A 20,799-nucleotide genomic window follows, 5' to 3' on the forward strand; every position below is an offset into this window, starting at 1 on the left:
CACAAAAGCCCTCATATGGCTCCATCAACGGGAAAAAAAAAAAGCTCTTAGAACAAGGGGAGGAGAAAAACAAAAACAAAAAAATACCAGGGTCGATAAGGGGTACTAAAACACCAATTGTCCAAGGCCAAAAGCTTTGGGTTTAGGATTACAAAATGCAGAATTCTTTATGAAATGCAGACACTGACGATAGGTCACTGTTCCTCAATTCTAACGACCAGGTGACCATGAAGATGGTCTTCCATAAAAAGCGAAATTCAGAGAAGGGATAAAGCAAACCCAAATACAAGAGCCCTATGAATATGCTGGTATTCGACATTTGATAGATTAGTGGACAGCTCAGATGGTGGTGTGTCTTTCAGGTCTCAAAGTCAGGGACAGGCCAGTCCCCTAATCTTGCCTATGGAGATAAAGGAGTGACTTTGTCCAGGTGCTGACCTTTAGGATAAAGGAACCGTACGCTGAGATACATATTGGAAGCCAAGTGACTAGTGATGGCTGGGGCTACAAGCAGACACGTTCTGGGTACTCACATTCTCAGGAATACTGGGCAGCTCTCGAGAATCAGGCACTGTGAAGTAGGAATGCTGGAGGGGAAAAAGGAGAAAATGGTTAAAAAAAAATGATATGGAACAAAAAAAAAAAAAAAGTAGCAGACATGAGAGTGAGCCAAGCGAAAGGAGAACTCTGACCACAAACACTGTTCAAAGAAATCAGCAACATGAAAGAAAGATGGAAATTTTACTTTACCACACTTCATAATAAAATAAAAGTGCGTGCACTGGCATCTGAAGCCGAATGCATCTGCCAGATGGAGGGTGATGGCTGCACGGCAATCGGCTCCATACTGTGACATATCAGTGGCTTCACTCATCACCGGAAGCAGCATTTATGACAAGTGACGAGCGGATTGTGTTTCGCTATAAATTCCTCACAAATTCTTAGTGTAAAACCAGAAGCATCCACGTGTTTGTACAGAACTTGGGCACTAAATAAGATCAATTAGATGCATTGGACTTTTGGAAAATAAATCATCTAAAAAAGAATACATCACCAGGTCTTTGCCATCTAAACTGAGAGCAGCATGATGTAGAGATAGAGACCCCGATTCCAGCGTTGTGGGCTGTTTGCAGTTTTTATAAAATCACTGTTTTATCAGCAGGAGATTATCACTAGAAGACTAGCAAACCTGCTGCCAGGTAGTCCAACCACGCCCCCAAAACTGATTGGCAGCTTTCTATCTATAGAGAAAGCAGCCAATTAGTGGTGTGGGAGGGTTATGCAGAGGGAACTGGTAGAGCTACAGCAGATACAACTGGGACTTTATCAAAACTACAAAAAGCAACCGAGTAAGTGACACATCGCTTGAATCAGGGTCTCGGCGCCTACATTATGCTGCTCTCAGATGGAATAGCAAAAACAAAAGAGATATCCTTTAAGGAGCGTTCGAATATTAAAGTCAAATCATGTCCTTTTTTTGCCAATGAAATAGACATACATTGATTTTTAACAAATGACTGCGGCATTGAAAATCCAAGAGATGAGCTGGGGCATGGAAGAGCATAATGAGCAATCATCTAGTGCAATGCTACCATCGTAATCAAGCAGAAGTGATTTAGATAGTTTCCCACCGATATCTTGCTGACTATATATACGGTATACAGTATTTGTATTATAGAAGTGGTTTTCCCCAAAAACATAGATAAACTTATTTATAAACAGACCAATTTCTATACCATTATACCAGGTTATTGCGTAGAATAGGCATCAGTGACACCTCTGTATGATGGATCTGCTGCGGTTACTTCCTTAGCCTTTGGCTTTACATATAGAGACAGTGTGTCTTTTCTCAGACTCGTAAAGAATCCATAGAAGAGAGATGATTCCACTCGCTGTAATATACCGCTGCCTTATCTCCTGTGGACTTGTATCCGACTTATGGCTGGGTCCTGTTCCTATTAGTGCAAACCGCCAAAATGTATTGCACGTCTGGGTAACAGGAGCGATCAGGTAGAAGGGGACAAGTGAGAAGAAGGGAGCACGTTGGAACTGGACATCCCTGGTGGTGGCTTATTCCCCTGAGAATAAACATACAACATGCCCAATCCTCCCAAGTTGGTAGACCGAAATACACCTTAGACAGTCATACCAAAATCAGCAGGTTCTGAGGATATTTACCTCATGTGTTTGGCTAGCTTTAGCATGGTGCCAAGCTTACACATCTCCCAGTGAAGACAGCCGGTCACCGGGCTGTTAGAAGGCAAAGCTAATCATCAGCTGAGCCTCATTATTTGCCTTCTAAGTGAGACAAGCATTTAATGAAAGCTTACATGCTTTTTTCACTTTCTCAGGGATTCTCAATCTCCAATCTGCTCTTTTCTCAACCTTGCTTGTGCATGCCCTCCTCATCTCCCAGCTAGACTACTGCAACATCCTTCATGGCCTCCCATCTAGTAGTCTTACATCCCTCAAATTGATCCTTCACTGTACTGCACAAATAATCCACCTTTAGCGTTGATGGGCACGACTAAGGCTACTTTCACACTAGCGTTAACTGCAATCCGTCACAATGTGTCATTTTGCAGAAAAAACGCATCCTGCAAAAGTGCTTGCAGGATGCGTTTTTTCCCCATAGACTTGTATTGACGACGCATTGCGACGGATTGCCACACGTCGCATCCGTCGTGCGACGGATGCGTCGTGCTTTGGCGGACCGTCGGGAGCAAAAAACGCTACATGTAACGTTTTTTGCTCCTGACGGACCGCATTTTCCGACTGCGCATGCGTGGCCGGAACTCCGCCCCCACCTCCCTGCACCTCACAATGGGGCAGCGGATGCGCCGGAGAAATGCATCCGCTGCCTCCGTTGTGCAGTGCGTTAAACGCTAGCGTCGGAATCTCTGCCCGACGCATTGCGATGGGGAGATTCCGAAGCTAGTGTGAAAGTAGCCTAAGTGTCTACCGAGTATTCACTAAAGTCTCTGATGGTGAGGATAGGCTGGGCCGCTGGTATACACCAGGTAACACTCCAGGGCAGTCTCCAGGACTGCAGCAGCTGACCCATGAGTCAGAGCGGGTATACTAGGTACAGGAGGGGCGAGACAGAAGTGTAGTCAGACGCTTCAGGGTCAGAATAGGCTGACCAGCTTAGATTCATGTCTCCCGGACAGACTCTTCCTCCTCCTAACCGACGGAACATAGGTTTTACTCAGAGGAATACCCCTTAGAAGGACAGGAGCGGCTTTCTCAAACCTAGCCGGTAAGGGATGTGTTGTGGTTCCTCCTCCAAATCAATGAAATCGAAACAAGACATGAGTTTCAAATAGGGACAGAAGAAACACCCGGCCACAAGGTGGAGAGGAAAGGCCCAAAGGCACAGAAGGTGGAATCTTGGCATAACAGTTGGTAGCACAATATGCACAATACGATCCCCACTGAAGCACATGGCCAGTGAACCAGTCAATAACCGACGAATATTGGCGCAACCATGGCAGACCTAGAAGAACAGAGTTTACAGACTTAGGTAACATGTTAAAATATATATTTTTGGAATGCTGAGTTCTGACTTGCAGGGTAACTTGCAGGGGGATATAATGAATAGGTACTGCTAGGAATTGTGCTTCAATGGAGGCAATAGAAAGGGGGTGATCCAGGTGGTGCGTATGGAGCTGAAGTTCACCGTTCAGATCCACATGGATGAAGTTGCCCAAGGAGCCGGAATTCAGAAGGGAAGCCACAGAGAACCTCTCCGGCCAGGGCAGGGTAATGTCAGTCGCCAGTTTTCGAAAGCAATCTCTCTTGCCTACACTCACCTCTCTGACCAACCCTAGGAACGGGGATTCTCCGGGCTTTTCTGGGCACTGACAAACATAATGGCCTTTGCCACCACAGCATATGCACACGTTGTCACGATACCTTTGCTGTTGCTCTTGTACAGAGAGTTTGGCTCGCTTTACCTGCATCGGCTTTACAGCAGGCAATGGAGCTTGCGTTAGCAAGTGGTACTGAAAGGTTGGAACTGACCTGGGAGGTTCCCTGAAAAGAAAAGATACTTGATCCTCTTTCAGAGCTTGCTCATGGAAACGGAGCTCAAACCTACTAGCGAGCTGTATAAGGGCATTCAGAGAGGATGGTGGACCTCTACCTGCCAACTCTTCCTTAATTCGCCTGTATAAACCCTGCCAGAAGATCGTCACTAGGGCTTTCCAATGCCTGGCCAGCTCCACCGCCAGGGTGAGAAAGCATAAGGCATACTGAGCCACAATATTCGTACCCTTGCTTACAGTCAACAGGGACAAGGGGGAAGACCAGGTTCCTTCGAATACTGCCCAGAATATTTCCAAGAATCTCCCTGTGTCATGAGTCTCGCGACCACCATGCTCCCAAATTGGGTTTGCCCAAGCCAGGGCTTGTCTAGACACCAGACAGCCCATGAATGGAATTTCCGAAGAAAAAAGATAAGTTAGGTGAGTTAAGTGGATTTGGCAATCATTAATGAAGCCGTAGCTCTCCTTGGTGTCTACCTCAAAGCGGGACAGATGTGGAAGCTGAACCTTAGCTGATCCACCAGATACTGGAACCCAAAGTGGCTCCCCTGGAGTTGATGACAGCACTGAGGAAGGAGAACCTGTCACGGTTAAGGAGTGGGAAATGGAGCACACAGAGGTGGCAAATCCTGCAGCTGAGTTACCATCATATTAATCACCTGCATCAGCTGGTCTTGACGTTGACATTGCAAATGAACCTCCTCACACAGTATTTGTACAAGAGACTTGGGGTTTCTAAATCCCATCTTGATAGTGGAGTTCAGGGACTGAGCTTAACGTAACGCTGATGGGTGTGGACCCACTGCACCAAGAGCCAGGCTTACCCTGGAGAGCTGTGAGTATTCATTAGAGCCTCTGATGGTGAGGATAGGCTGGGCTACCCGTAGACAGGCTCAGACTGGCCCACCGGGGAATCGGTGGATCCCCCGGTGGGCCCCTGCCTCCGACAGTCTCTCTCCTGAGCATCACTGCATGCCCGATTTAAGCTCCGCCTCTCCCCGCCCATGAGAAGAGGAGAGAAAAGCCGTGCTCCTGCATATACCTGGTATAATGGTGGGGATCATTGCCTCAGACGAGAGCAGTGTGCGGTTGGGGCTGGATCTCTTCCCTCCCCGGAGTCTCTGGCTTGGATGGGAGGAGGGAGGCTCAGCACAGCCATTTACCTGACCTGCACTCAGATGCTGCTCCTGGAGCCTGACAGCAGCAAGCCCCGGCGTCCACCAGCATGGACTGGGTCAGGCTGCTGTAAGATGCGGCCAGGAGAGCTGTGCAGCCGCTGAAGCTAGCAGTGATGAAAGTGCTAATGGAAGTGAAGAGGTGTCTGCGGCTCCTGAACTTCTCCAAGCCAAGCTCTGAGCTCTGTCGTCGGCACGGTCAGGAGGGGAGGGGAGGCCCCAGAGGAACAAAGTGAGTGCTGACGTGAAGTGACTACTGGAGCTTCCTGATAATGTCTATCCCGACTTTCTCTCCGGGCGTCCACACCAACAAATTTTCTGTTTGCCCCTCACAGCTGCACTCTTTCTGCCCCCTCTACCCTTTCTGCCTTCTAGTAGTTGTTGATATTGCTTTACCTTCCCCCCACTGCTCAGCTGTGATGGTGACAAGAGTGACCCCATCTTCTTCATGGCACTTGCTGCCCGAAATCCTATGTTATTTCTGTGTGTGCATAAGGTGTGTACACAAATCATAATATGTACACTATCTAGAGATGTACATTGTATGTCTGTGATGCATTTATGTAAATAAGTGACTGTATGTATACATGTGACATTTTTAGTTTATAGTCAGACATTAACCCCTTCCCGACCCATGACGCCACGTAGGCGTCATGAAAGTCGGTGCCAATCCGACCCATGACGCCTATGTGGCGTCATGGAAAGATCGCGTCCCTGCAGATCGGGTGAAAGGGTTAACTCCCATTTCACCCGATCTGCAGGGACAGGGGGAGTGGTAGTTTAGCCCAGGGGGGGGTGGCTTCACCCCCCTCCGTGGCTACGATCGCTCTGATTGGCTGTTGAAAGTGAAACTGCCAATCAGAGCGATTTGTAATATTTCACCTATTATAACTGGTGAAATATTACAATCCAGCCATGGACGATGCTGCAATATCATCGGCCATGGCTGGAAACACTAATGTGCCCCCACCCCACCGATCGCCCCCCAGCCCTCCGATCTGTCCGGTACACTGCTCTGGCTCCCCTCCGTCCTGTGCTCCGCTCCCCCCGTGCTCTTGTCCGCTCCCCCCGTGCTCCAATCACCCCCCCGTGCTCCAATCACCCCCCCTGCACACCGATCCACCCCCCCCCCCGTGCTCCGTTCCACCACCCCCGTGCTCCGTTCCACCCCCCGTGCTCCGTTCCACCCCCCCATGCTCCGATCCCCCCCCCCCCATCATACTTACCGATCCTGCCGGGGTCCGTCCGTCTTCTCCCTGGGCGCCGCCATCTTCCAAAATGGCGGGCGCATACGCAGTGCGCCCGCCGAATCTGCCGGCCGGCAGATTCGTTCCAAAGTGCCTTTTGATCACTGAGATATAATCTATCACAGTGATCAAAATAAAAAAAATAATAAATGACCCCCCCCTTTGTTACCCCCATAGGTAGGTACAATAAAAAAATAAAGAATTTTTTTTTTACACTAATGTTAGAATAGGGTTAGGGTTAGGGGTAAGGTTAGGGCTAGGGTTAGGGTTAGGGCTAGGGTTAGGGCTAGGGTTAGGGATAGGGATAGGGTTAGCGGTAGGGCTAGGGATAGGGTTAGGGTTAGGGTTTCGGTATGTGCACACGTATTCTGGTCCTCTGCGGATTTTTCCGCTACGAATTTGATAAATCCGCAGTGCTAAACCGCTGCGGATTTATGGCGGATTTACCGAGTTTTTTCTGCGCATTTCACTGCAGTTTTACAACTGCGATTTTCTATTTGAGCAGTTGTAAAACCGCTGTGGAATCCGCCCAAAGAAGTGACATGCTGCGGAATGTAAACCGCTGCGTTTCCGTGCAGTTTTTCCGCAGCATGTGTACAGCGATTTTTGTTTCCCATAGGTTTACACTGAACTGTAAACTCATGGGAAACTGCTGCGGATCCGCAGCGTTTTCCGCAGCGTGTGCACATACCTTTAGAATTAGGCTATGTGCACACGGTGCGGATTTGGCTGCGGATCCGCAGCAGATTGGCCGCTGCGGGTTCGCAGCAGTGTTCCATCAGGTTTACAGTACCATGTAAACCTATGGAAAACTAAATCCGCTGTGCCCATGGTGCGGAAAATACCGCGCGGAAACGCTGCGTTGTATTTTCCGCAGCATGTCAATTCTTTGTGCGGATTCCGCAGCGTTTTACACCTGTTCCTCAATAGGAATCCGCAGGTGAAATCCACACAAAAAACACTGGAAATCCGCGGAAAATCCGCAGGTAAAACGCAGTGCCTTTTACCCGCGGATTTTTCAAAAATTATGCTGAAAAATCTCACACGAATCCGCAACGTGGGCACATAGCCTTAGGGTTAGGGTTGGAATTAGGGTTGTGATTAGGGTTATGGCTACAGTTGGGATTAGAGGTAGGGGTGTGTTGGGGTTAGTGTTGGAGGTAGAATTGAGGGGTTTCCACTGTTTAGGCACATCAGGGGTCTCCAAACGCAACATGGCGCCACCATTGATTCCAGCCAATCTCGTATTCAAAAAGTCAAATGGTGCTTCCTCAATTCCGAGCCCCGACGTGTGCCCAAACAGTGGTTTACCCCCACATATGGGGTACCAGCATACTCAGGATAAACTGCGCAACAATTACTGGGGTCCAATATCTCCTGTAACCCTTGGGAAAATAAAAAATTCTGGGCTAAATAATTATTTTTGAGGAAAGAAAACGTATTTATTATTTTCACGGCTCTGCATTATAAACTTCTGTGAAGCACTTGGGGGATCAAAGTGCTCACCACACATCTAGATAAGTTCCTTTCGGGGTCTAGTTTCCAAAATGGGGTCACTTGTGGGGGGTTTCTACTGTTTAGCCACATCAGGGGCTCTGTAAATGCAACGTGACGCCCACAGAGCATTCCATCAAAGTCTGCATTTCAAAACGTCACTACTTCACTTCCAAGCCCCGGCATGTGCCCAAAAAGTGGTTTACCCCCACATATGGGGTATCAGCGTACTCAGGAGAAACTGGAAAACAACTTTTGGGGTCAAATTTCTCCTTTTACCCTTGGGAAAATAAAAAATTGCAGGTTAAAAGATCATTTTTGAGAAAATAATTTTTATTTTTTATTTTCATGGCTCTGCGTTATAAACTTCTGTGAAGCACTTGGGGCTTCAAAGTCCTCACCACACATCTAGATTAGTTCCTTTGGGGGTCTAGTTTCCAAAATGGGGTCTTTTCTGGGGGATCTCCAATGTTTAGGCACACAGGGGCTCTCCAAACGTGACATGGTGTCCGCTAATGATTGGAGCTAATTTTCCATTTAAAAAGCCAAATGGCGTGCCTTCCCTTCCGAGCCCTGCCGTGCGACCAAATAGTGGTTTACCCCCACATATGGGGTATCAGCGTACTCAGGACAAACTGGACAACAACATTTGGGGTCCAATTTCTCCTATTACCCTTGGCAAAACAGGAAATTCCAGGCTAAAAAATCATTTTTGAGGAAAGAAAAATTATTTTTTATTTTCATGGCTCTGCGTTATAAACTTCTGTGAAGCATCTGGGGGTTTAAAGTGCTCAATATGCATCTAGATAAGTTCCTTGGGGGGTCTAGTTTCCAAAATGGGGTCACTTGTGGGGGAGCGCCAATGCTTAGGCACAAAGGGGCTCTCCAAACGCGACATGGTGTCCGCTAACAATGGAGATAATTTTTCATTCAAAAAGTCAAATGGCGCTCCTTCCCTTCCGAGCCTTACCATGTGCCCAAACAGTGGTTTACCCCCACATGTGAGGTATTGGTGTACTCAGGAGAAATTGCCCAACAAATTTTAGGATCCATTTTATCCTGTTGCCCATGTGAAAATGAAAAAATTGAGGCTAAAAGAATTAAAGAATTTTTTTGTGAATAAAAAGTACTTTTTCATTTTTACGGATCAATTTGTGAAGCACCTGGGGGTTCAAAGTGCTCACTATGCATCTAGATAAGTTCCTGGGGGCGTCTATTTTCCAAAATGGGGTCACTTGTGGGGGAGGTCCAATTTTTAGGCACACGGGGGCTCTCCAAATGTGACATGGTGTCCGCTAAAGAGTGGAGCCAATTTTTAATTCAAAAAGTCAAATGGCGCTCTGTTGTGAATTCTGTGGCAGAGTTCACTCCTGTGGTCACAAGTGGTACTTCGGCTGATTCTCTCTGGGATCTTCCGTTTGTGGAGGAAAGTGGTACTGCAGCTTCTGAGTTTCCTCCCTCAGGTGATCTGGTGAGCTCGTTAGCTTCTTCTCTACTTAACTCCACCTGATGCTTTGATCTATGCTTCCTGTCAATGTTTCAGTGTGGGACTTGTTTTTTCCCTGGATCATTACTGTGGCCTGCTGCTCTGCAAAGCTAAGTTTTGCTTATGTTATTTTGTTGCTATTTTTCTGTCCAGCTTGCTTTATTGGTTTTTCTCGCCTGCTGGAAGCTCTGAGACGCAGAGGGACCACCTCCGTACCGTTAGTCGGTGCGGAGGGTCTTTTTGTCCCCTCTGCGTGGTTTTTTTATAGGTTTTTGTGCTGACCGCAAAGTTATCTTCCCTATCCTCGTTCTGTTCAGCTAGTCGGGCCTCACTTTGCTAAATCTGTTTCATCTCTATGTTTGTGTTTTCATCTTACTCACAGTCATTATATGTGGGGGGCTGCCTTTTCCTTTGGGGAATTTCTCTGAGGCAAGGTAGGCTTATTTTTCTATCTTCAGGATTAGCTAGTTTCTCAGGCTGTGACGAGGCGCCTAGGTTCTGGTCAGGAGCGCTCCACGGCTACCTTTAGTGTGGTTTGATAGGCTTAGGGATTGCGGTCTGCAGAGTTCCCACGTCTCAGAGCTCGCTCTATTATTTTGGGTTATTGTCAGTTCACTGTATGTGCTCTGACCTCCATGTCCATTGTGATTCTGAATTGCCTTTCATAACAGCGCTCCTTCCCTTCCAAGCCCTGCCGTGCGCCCAAACAGTGGTTTACCCCCACATATGAGGTATCAGCGTACTTAGGACAAATTGGACAACAACGTTCGTGGTTCAGTTTCTCCTTTTACCATTGGGAAAATAAAAAAATTGTTGCTAAAAGATAATTTTTGTGACTAAAAAGTTAAATGTTCATTTTTTCCTTCCATGTTGCTTCTGCTGCTGTGAAGCACCTGAAGGGTTAATAAACTTCTTGAATGTGGTTTTGAGTACCTTGAGGGGTGCAGTTTTTAGAATGGTGTAACTTTTGGGTATTTTCAGCCAAATAGACCCCTCAAACTGACTTCAAATATGAGGTGGTCCCTAAAAAAAATGGTTTTGTAAATTTCGTTGTAAAAATGAGAAATCGCTGGTCAAATTTTAACCCTTATAACTTCCTAGCAAAAAAAAAATTTGTTTCCAAAATTGTGCTGATGTAAAGTATACATGTGGGAAATGTTATTTATTAACTATTTTGTGTCACATAACTCTCTGGTTTAACAGAATAAAAATTCAAAATGTGAAAATTGCGAAATTTTCAAAATTTTCGCCAAATTTCCGTTTTTATCACAAATAAACGCAGAATTTATTGACCTAAATTTACCACTAACATGAAGCCCAATATGTCACTAAAAACAATCTCAGAACCGCTAGGATCCGTTGAAGCGTTCTTGAGTTATTACCTCATAAAGGGACACTGGTCAGAATTGCAAAAAACGGCAAGGTCTTTAAGGTCAAAATGGGCTGGGTCATGAAGGGGTTAAAAAGCACCGCAACAAAACACATGTACTAAAGATACCTGGCATTTTTATATGCAGAATGAACAATGAATATATTTATAATACATACATGCTAGCCACCTTAGGGAGAGACCCAAGTTGGGCTAAATGTAGCGGGACGAAAGAGACCGAAAAGCCCTCTACTTAAAGGAAATACATAGTGGATGCTTTCCTGAAACGGAAAGTACTTGCAAGCAGCATAACACAAAGGATAGCAGGTTTACCCAGAATCCTTTGCAGTAGGCGGAGCTATGCAAATCATCTCTTTCCACCCCAGTCTAATCCACAGCGCTTGGAATCGCCAAGCGTGCAATGCTGCGGATTAGTTTCTAAATTTACACAGCCAACCAATTCCTACCTGTGGACACGTGTTTCGGGCTTTAGGCCCTCATCAGCACAGGGCTGGAATTGGTTGGCTGTATGGAGTGGGGCTCGGTGAGCAAGCGATACATACATGCTAGCCACCTTAGCCACCCACTCCATACAGCCAACCAATTCCAGCCCTGTGCTGATGAGGGCCTAAAGCCCGAAACACGTGTCCACAGGTAGGAATTGGTTGGCTGTGTAAATTTAGAAACTAATCCGCAGCATTGCACGCTTGGCGATTCCAAGCGCTGTGGATTAGACTGGGGTGGAAAGAGATGATTTGCATAGCTCCGCCTACTGCAAAGGATTCTGGGTAAACCTGCTATCCTTTGTATTATGCTGCTTGCAAGTACTTTCCGTTTCAGGAAAGCATCCACTATGTATTTCCTTTAAGTAGAGGGCTTTTCGGTCTCTTTCGTCCCGCTACATTTAGCCCAACTTGGGTCTCTCCCTAAGGTGGCTAGCATGTATGTATCGCTTGCTCACCGAGCCCCACTCCATACAGCCAACCAAGCCCTGTGCTGATGAGGGCCTAAAGCCCGAAACACGTGTCCACAGGTAGGAATTGGTTGGCTGTGTAAATTTAGAAACTAATCCGCAGCATTGCACGCTTGGCGATTCCAAGCGCTGTGGATTAGACTGGGGTGGAAAGAGATGATTTGCATAGCTCCGCCTACTGCAAAGGATTCTGGGTAAACCTGCTATCCTTTGTATTATGCTGCTTGCAAGTACTTTCCGTTTCAGGAAAGCATCCACTATATTTATAATGTCATTTATCACAGAAATATAACAGTAAAAAAAAATGCCATCTCTCCAGTTTACATTGGGTGCTCTATAACAGTGATCAAAAGGAAAGAATAGGAAAAATGTCCTATTGTTGCTGGGTACCAGCTGGCAGATCTTGGGGGGTGATAACAGCCATCACATAATCAGACAGCAGAAAATCCGGCCCCGATCATGTTCTCCGGGGTCTCGGGTACCCCTGGTAGCCGAGACCCTGGAGATTTTCTGACTCTGGGGGCGCTACAGCCTTATCCTTGATTGCCATTTTAAAACGGCGATGAGGAAATAAGTACACTTAGCTTAATGACTATCGGCGGTTGCTAAAGGTTTAAACTAAGGCTACGATCATGCAATCAGTATTTGGTCAGTATTCTACGTCAGTATTTGTAAGCCAAAACCAGGAGAGGAACAATCAAAGGGAAAGTAAAAGGTCGGGGTCATATTTGCGAGAGCAATGTGAGAGACTCGCACGAGTCTCTCACCTCAATACCCAACACTGCCGCCAGCATTCGGGACTGGAGTGTGCGGCTGCATAGAAATACAGTGCCGGGTATTGAGGCGAGAGACTCGTGCGAGTCTCTTGCATTGCACTCAGAAGTGTGACCCCAGCCTAAGGCTAAGTTCACACTGGGCGTTTTTGCTGTGTTTTAATGCGTTTTTTATACTAATTTTCAGCTGCGTTTTACAGTACCAGCAAAGCCTATGAAATTTCAGAGATCTCATGCACACACATTGGTTTATTTTTTAACAGTATTTTGTGCTTTGCATGGTTTTTTGGATGTAGAGCATGTCACTTTTTTCAGCATTTTTTAGTGTTTTTCACACATTGAATTGAATGGAAAAAAGGCACGAAAAAAACGCACCAAAAATGCAGTGGAACCTGCCAAGCACTCAGGTTTTGCTGCAGAAACTGATGTAAAATACTGATAGGCTGTGTGCACACGTTGCGGATTTCCTGCTGATCCGCAGCATTTTTTCCATGCAGAAACGCTGCAGAACCACAAGTGATTTACAATACAATGTAAATCAATGGGAAAATAAAAATGCTCTGCTAATGGTGCGGAAAAATCCGCACGGAATCCGCAGTGGATTAAAAAAAGGACCATGTCAATTCTTTGTGCGTTTCTGTACCCATTCCATTATAGAAAAGCGCAGGGCTAAAAACGCATAAAATCCGCAAGAAAAACGTGCAGATTTTGACCAGCGTTTTCTGCCAAGAGATGCAGAATCCGCACAGAAAATTCCAGAGGCAAATCTGCAACGTGTGCACATACCCATAGTGTGACCATAGCCTTAAAGAAATGGATCTATCAAAAATAGACAAAAATGGCGATGGAAAGAACCAATTAAATACGGTAATCAGGTCTTTGTTGTTTCCGTTAGTGTCCATTTTTTTAGCAGAAAAAAATGTGCAGCATGTTGTACCTGTACTAGTGAATATGATGAAACTTACTACTGAGCCTCCTAACACATACTACAACACAAAGGTGAACCTAGCCTGGGTATTGAAATTTAGAGTGGGCCCCTGGAGTCAGTTCCACTGGTGGGCCCTAGCCACCCCAGTCCGACACTGCCCGTAGACACCAGGTATCATTCCAGGACAGTCCCTGGGACTGCAGCAACTGACCAAGGGTTGCAGCAGAGCTGGAAGTACTGCATGGACTCAGCGAGGCGGACAGGCAGAGTGGTGAGTAGTACAGTGGCGGGAAAGCATGCAAGTTACTGCCGTGACATCCCCTCTCCCAATTCCCACAATGGGTCCCGAATGCGTAGAGAACAAAGTTAAAAATACTAGTAATGATTTAAAAGGCTATACGTAACCTGTCTCCTCTATACATCTTGGACCTAAATTCCCACTCTCTTCTCACTCAATCTCCAGTCCTCAGTAGATCTCCTTCTATCCTCGTCTGCTCCTCTCACAACCATCTCCATGATTTCCCCGGTGACTCTCCCATACTCTGGACTGAGCTACCCCAATCAGACTATCCCTGACCATGAGTTTTCCAAAATAACCCAAAAACCCACCTCTTCAAGAATGCCTACAATCTGCCAGAACCCAGCTGCTGCGGCACTGCCTTATCAGGGGCTATTACCCTCGCCTACTGCATCCTTCGCTTGTACACTTCATGGGCAGAGTCCTCGCTAACACTGCACTTGTCACTCAGCCATGTGACTAAGGGCACCATACAATAAATAATATTAACCACATCTAACATTTATGTAAAACACAAACCTGCATTATTGCACTTCCTATGATTTATTATCTCTCGTTACCTTCTAAATGCCCTTCTGTTTCTTCATTTCTGCTGCTTATTTAGAGATGGCTTTAAGTGTTAGCCTCCATAAAGTGTCTCCATTTCTGCTGATATTTTTTTTTTTTACTTCAATGGATGTATTTGCAGCTAAAAATAATTTTGCTATTCAATTTCATTAAAAATTGGACCGTCAGAACGAGATCATTGATGGATTATCGGTTACCTTATACAGAGCAATAGACAGTGTAACTACAGAACACAATTGGTGCTACATTTTGAATGAAACCCAAAAATAAAAAAATATTTAGCCAAAAACGAAATACAGGGAATCTATCATCAGTGTCTTGCAGCAAGATGTAGGGACAGAGACTCTGATTCCGGCAATGTGTCACTTAGTTTACTGGGTGCAGCAGGTGTGACACAATCATAGCTTTCTCTGTTGTCGATCTAGCAGTGCTCGGAATGCTGAGCTGTGTATAACCCCACCCTCACCACTGATTGGCCGATTTCTGTGTATATTGACAAAAAGCTGCCAATCAGTGGTGGGGGCGTGACTGGACCAAAGAGGCAGGAGACACCAAGTCCTGTAGTCATAACCTCCTGCTGATAAAACACTGATATTATAAAAACAGTAAAACCCAGTCCAGAAAGTGATACATCACTGGAATCAGTGTTTCAGACCCTACATTGTGTTGCGCTCAAATTACATAGCAAAAACCTACGGACAGATTCCCTTTAAGTAGGAAAAAAATGTCCATAAAAGTAGACAAACACCCATTTAAAATCATTTGCCCTAGATAGCCCTGTCGCGTAGGATCCCACTTTGCCACTCTGTACATAGAGCTTTAATTATTCCATAATATTGAAGATCTCCCCATCCATAACATCTGGCATCGCATCTGGTATATATTTCCCTGAAAACCTGCAGGAGTCACTTGTGAATTACTGTGTTGTGATAGCAATATCACTCCGTTTCAGTGGAAGCGATGCAAGCGGTGATGAAAACTTTTCTGCACTGCACTTAAATACATTACATCGAGTGGATTTTTGACAGCGTAAACTAGTCTTTAAATAGGATTAAACTACGGAAAGCACAATACTGTCACACAGTCGTAAGACACAACAGGAGAAATAAAAAATAATAATAATAAAAAAAAAATCAATGACAGATTTGCTTTAAGACGTTTTCATTTTTCCAGGCAAGAAAATTACGGCTCCAACAGATGACATATGTTATGAGAATGGAAGAGAAAACAATACCAGGAGACATTACAGATCTGCCCAAAAGGAAGGAAAAAAAAAACCACATACACAACATAACCAGCGGCTTGACAGGTAGTAATGGGCGATCGAGATGACAGCGCATCACAGGGATAAACATCAAAAACGTGGTCACAGTATACAGAGAAAAAGAAAAAGCCCCCCAGTGATGCTCGGACTTTGTGAATAACTAATGTGCCGGAAGAGACCCGAGCCGAGAGCTCTTTGAGCAATGTCTTTGAGAGTATTTCATCCTTCTGCTCAGGTGCTCGGGATACGTTGGGAGGGAAACTGTCAGCAATCCTAGAGTCCCCTGGCCTGAGAATGAGGGGCAAGGTATAATGCCGGCAGACTACTAGGCATGGGGAAAGTGACTCCTGCAGGTCAAACAGGCCTTTCCGGTGACACAGAATCATCGCGGTCCCTGCCAGCTGGTGACTTATCAAAGCCTACCAACTGCAAGCTGTCAGGAAGGGGTGATGGACATTAGCTAGAAGGAGCTTCTGGAGGAGCAGATGATAGGAAAGAAGGAAGACATGGGCTTGTATCAAGAAATGTGAACATATGTTATAAAATAGGTCACATTACATCCACGAAACGGCAATATGTGACTCATTGGGGCTGATTAACGAAGCCACATGCATCAGAATCCTGGCTTCATTTGTGCCATCGAAGCCTGTCTTTCTTGCCTTGTGCACTTTTTTTGTGTGTGGTATGTATATATAATGTTTGGGGAGTTTTATGTGGATTATCGGAGTGGATTCTGCTCCAAAATCCAGGTCATAATCATATCCAAACTACTCTGAATAAGGTTCTGATGCAGTTTATTTTTTGTGCTCTACGTGGAAAAAGAAGCACCATACAAATTCTATTAGTTTTGGAAGAAGAAAATCACCCTGTGCAAAAAAACAAATAAGTAAAAAAAAAAAAAAAATCCCGTTGTGTTCTACAACTCTTGCCATGTCATCATCGACAAGATTAAGGCCCTGATTCATCAAAGCGTTCACAGCCAGTTGCACCAAAATTGTGAGACTTCTGGCATTTTACCACCGCTTTCTCCCACCTCCAATAAAATGGGTGAAGCTGTGGCGGGTTAGGGGCTTGACGAGCGTCGGCATTTGCTACACTACACATTTTTCTCCAGCACGATAGGGCGAGGTGTTCGACACTTGTCCGACGCTCCTGATTCATGATAAGCCTCAAATATGGGAAATCTGTTTTCCAAAATTCCCTCCATGATAGGAAGTCCAAGAATATGTCCAGGAACGGCAATAAAAAGGTCCGCTTATCTTTTCAGATACCATGACTTTTGGCGGGTAATGCTACTCACCAATATCCAAGCCAATGGGTGACCGTGGCGCTGTTTCTGTAAGAGCAAAGGCTTGTCCTAATCATTGACAACTCTTTCCTCAATCAAGGTAAAATATTTCATATACCAACCCACATAGGAGCGGTGTATTCCATAGGAGCCTCAACACAAGATCACACATCCACAATTTCACCAATGTCCCATATCCACTGGCTATCAAACGTAATTATCAAGTAATCAAGCTTTATATATCTGCTGAAGCATTAACGCCACCTCCTGCTTACCATCGATGGTCTTCATCGCCATTGATTTGTTGTCATGGAAACAACAATGTGTGAAATGGCTGCATTAATCGCGTAGGTGAGGAATTATACTCATCTGACCGGTTTAAGACGCAGGCGGTCATATAAAATAAAAATTACATATATTTAATTGTTATAGTATAAAAAGTATTCTGCAAACAATTTGTTGGCAATTGCTTTTTTTTTTTATTACAATTTTCCATTCTTTTTGAGCTTTCCCTTTTGGCTGCAAAGATGTTTGAATGATACAGAAGAGGAGTCAGGAGAAAGTTAGTCTTCTCCGTCATCCGAAGACGGAAGGTTAGGAGGCCTCCTTACATATTAGACGGTCGGCCAAAAGCAATGAGCGAATATGCTCGGATACGGTGTTACCTGAGCATGCCCAGGAGCTAACCCAGTGTGTTCACCATGCTCGAATAATATGTTTGAGTCCCCGCGGCCGCATGTCTCGTGGTTGTTCGACATCCGCAATACATGCCTAATAAACAGGAAATCCCTGCATGTGTTAAAGCTGCTGAACAGCCACGAGACATGCGGCCGCGGGGACTCGAACATTATTTTTCGAGCACATCAAAGTCACTCGTTTAACACACGAGCATGCTCAGATAGCACTTTATCTGAGCACATTTGCTCATCAATATCAGCCAAACCTATCAAAATTGCGGGTGCGTCTGATTTTTATGTGATAGGCACAAGGACCTTAGAAGTGAAAATACCCATCAGACAAAGGTTGGTTGGTGGCTGGTCGACCATTGAATCATCTTGCTAATGACCAGTTTATCAATGGACTTATACACATAGTATTCCATATTGGCATTTACTTTATTTCAAATGGGGCATGCATTTTCAATAGCAAGGATGAAAGATCTTTCAGAGAATGTTTTTAGTTTTTAATGAAAGATGACCTGTGGACAAAAGAATCATGGTAGACTCCAATCCAGCAAAAGCAATACTGTAATCCGGGATCGGTTCGACTTTTTCACGAGTCCATAGACTTGCATTGCTGATTTTTAGCTGACCCCGCAAATCAAATTCCAACACGTATTGGATTTTTTCTGCTGACTACTCGGTCATAGGAAAAAAGATCAGACTTGTGCAGAGCCCCATAAAATATCATAGCTATGAGTGCTATCGATGAAAAAAAAACGGATAAGCACTCGGACAAGAAAAATTGGTGGTGTGCACGAACCCTTAGGGTCAAAATTGTCCATTTTCATCGAATTTAGTCCAATTTGTATAGGCACCTTACAAGCTGACCAAAGCGGCCATACTTGTTAGATTACACCTGGCGAGTAATAGGCCACTGCAATCTTTAACAAAAAAGAAAAATGTCTCATAGAAGGATCATTAGTGTGTGGGAGAAAAATGTAAAACAAGGCGCACTACTGTCCATATGTTTGGTCGGCTAAATTGTTGAATTTCACCACCTGAAACGTCGTTATGGGTAGAATTATCTCTTTAAATCATCTTCAGTCGAATGTATATTGAGGATGATGAAAATGTTTTTACAAAGGCCAGCATGGATGCTAGTCTTACCACACTCAGATGGACTTCGGTTCCAGCTTCTGGAATAGGCAGTCTGTAGAGAGTCTCCAAGAGCTCGTTACGCTGGTTGTCCTACAAAGAACATTACACACATTAACATCAGTTCATCAACCCAAGAAAACAATTGTAATTTACTTACTGACTGTACTTAAACGGAGGAATCTGTCAGCAGGTTTTTGCTATGTCACCTGACAGCAGCATGATGCTTGGGCTGAGACCCTGATTCCAGTGATGTATCACTCAGTCTACTGGGTATGGCAGTTGTGATACAATCACAGTTTGCTGCAGATCTAGCAGACCTCTGACTGCTGAGCGGTTTATAACCCCGCACACACCACTGATTGACAGAAAGCTGCTAAAAAGTGGTGGGCGTGTGGTTGGACCAAGAGGCACGAGGCACCTAGTCCTGAAGTGATAATCTCCTGCTGGTAAAATACTGATTTTATTGAAACAGCAAAACACAGCCTAGTAAGTGATAGATCGCCGGAATCAGGGCCTGTGCCCCTACATCATGCTACTCTCAGATTCATAGCAAAAACGTGCTGGCAGATTCGCTTTAATAAGACATTCCCACTTTGTACATTTATGGCATACCCACACGACATGACATAAGTTTACCTTAAATACAGGTCATAATTATTAGACTCATATGTATCTTAAGTAAGGAGCCAACACATGCAGAGGTGGATGGAATTCCCATACAAATGAATAACCTGGAGAAATAAAAAAAAACAAGTGGAGCTCCTGGTGTATCACTGTGGGCAACAGGTGAACACAGGTCGGAGGGTTGGTGTTCACGTGGTCAGGTTGTGCATGGCACAACTTCATGGAGAGTGATGAATATTCCAATCATGGCTGCTGTAGTCACCCGAAAGGAGAGAGGAGTGCGGTGGATCGCAGGCGCTGCTGCTGACAATGGTTAATCCAGGCGGTAAGTGTAAAAAAACTTCCAGTTTATTGCAACGCGTTTCAGTGTAGAATCTACTCCTTTCTCAGGCATCATGTTCCACTCCGGAATGAGTTGCGATTAGTGATGAGCGAGCATGCTCGGATAAGCTGCATGCTCGAGAGCTACTGGAGTGTCTTCTGCGTGCTCGAATACTAAAAATCTCTGCATGTGTCGCAGTCACAAGACATTCAGCCGCGGCGACTCGAACATAGTACTAGAGCATGCCGAAGACCCTCTATAAGCACTCGAGCATGGTGGATAACATATTATCTGAGAATGCTCGCTCATCACTGATTGCAAGTAGAACATGATGCCTGTGAAAGAAGCAGTTTCAACTCCAAAACGCGTTGCAATAAAATGTAAGTTTTATTTTTAATACTTACCACCTGGATTAACCATTGTCAGTGGCAGCGCCCGGGATCCACCGCACTCCTCTCTCCTTTCGGGTGACTACAGCAGCCATGATTGGAATATACATCACTCTCTATGAGGTTGTGCCATGCACAACCTGATCAGGTGAACACCAACCCTCCGACCTGCGTTCACCTGTTGCCCATGGTGGTACACTGGGAGCACCACTTGTTTTTATATTTCTCCAGGTTATTCATTTGTATGGGAATTCCGACCACCTCTCCACTGAAGTAAGTGGAGGACAGGGCCCCCTTCTTCAGAGAGCTGTAGGTCCCATTGATGAGACCTGCAGCAATCTTGACAAGAATTCAACAGACTCATAATCATATATAGTCTGTACTCGGACGGACCGCAGTTTGTACATCCTAATTGCTTTATAGACTTTTGGGGTGCTACAACACCGCTAAAAGAAAAATCAGTACTCCTCTTGAAATTGTTATTGCGTGTGACATGTTTTTACTTGTAAGAAAATCTCTTCAGTGTCCCACCTAACATTTGTCGTCAGGCTTACACTTATTTTCACATTGGCATAAATTGGAAATGAAGATTTTTTTTGCTGGGTTTCCTAGTCTTCAGCTAGGTCACATAATGGAGTAGGTTACCTGGTTTTTTAAAGAGTAATCCGCCAAGATGTTGAGCAACTTGTAAAAGACTTCAAACCATGGGAGGTAGCTGAAAGGAAGCACATTGGGA

General features: G+C 45.1%; 1 protein-coding gene across 3 annotated transcripts in view; it reads right to left on the reverse strand.

Moving 5' to 3' along the window:
- Positions 1-20,799, reverse strand: part of DENND1A (DENN domain containing 1A) — a 1,020,433-nt gene that overhangs the window by 593,178 nt on the left and 406,456 nt on the right. For all 3 annotated transcript variants that reach the window (XM_069748456.1, XM_069748457.1, XM_069748455.1), the window contains exons 6-8: positions 20,709-20,778; positions 18,738-18,818; positions 534-587 (exon numbers count right to left, since the gene is read on the reverse strand). In XM_069748456.1, coding sequence (XP_069604557.1) covers positions 534-587; positions 18,738-18,818; positions 20,709-20,778 — 205 coding nt within the window. The remainder of the gene's footprint in view (positions 1-533; positions 588-18,737; positions 18,819-20,708; positions 20,779-20,799) is intronic.

Source organism: Ranitomeya imitator, chromosome 2 (assembly GCF_032444005.1).
Source record: "Ranitomeya imitator isolate aRanImi1 chromosome 2, aRanImi1.pri, whole genome shotgun sequence".
Classification (NCBI taxonomy): Eukaryota; Metazoa; Chordata; class Amphibia; order Anura; family Dendrobatidae; genus Ranitomeya; species Ranitomeya imitator.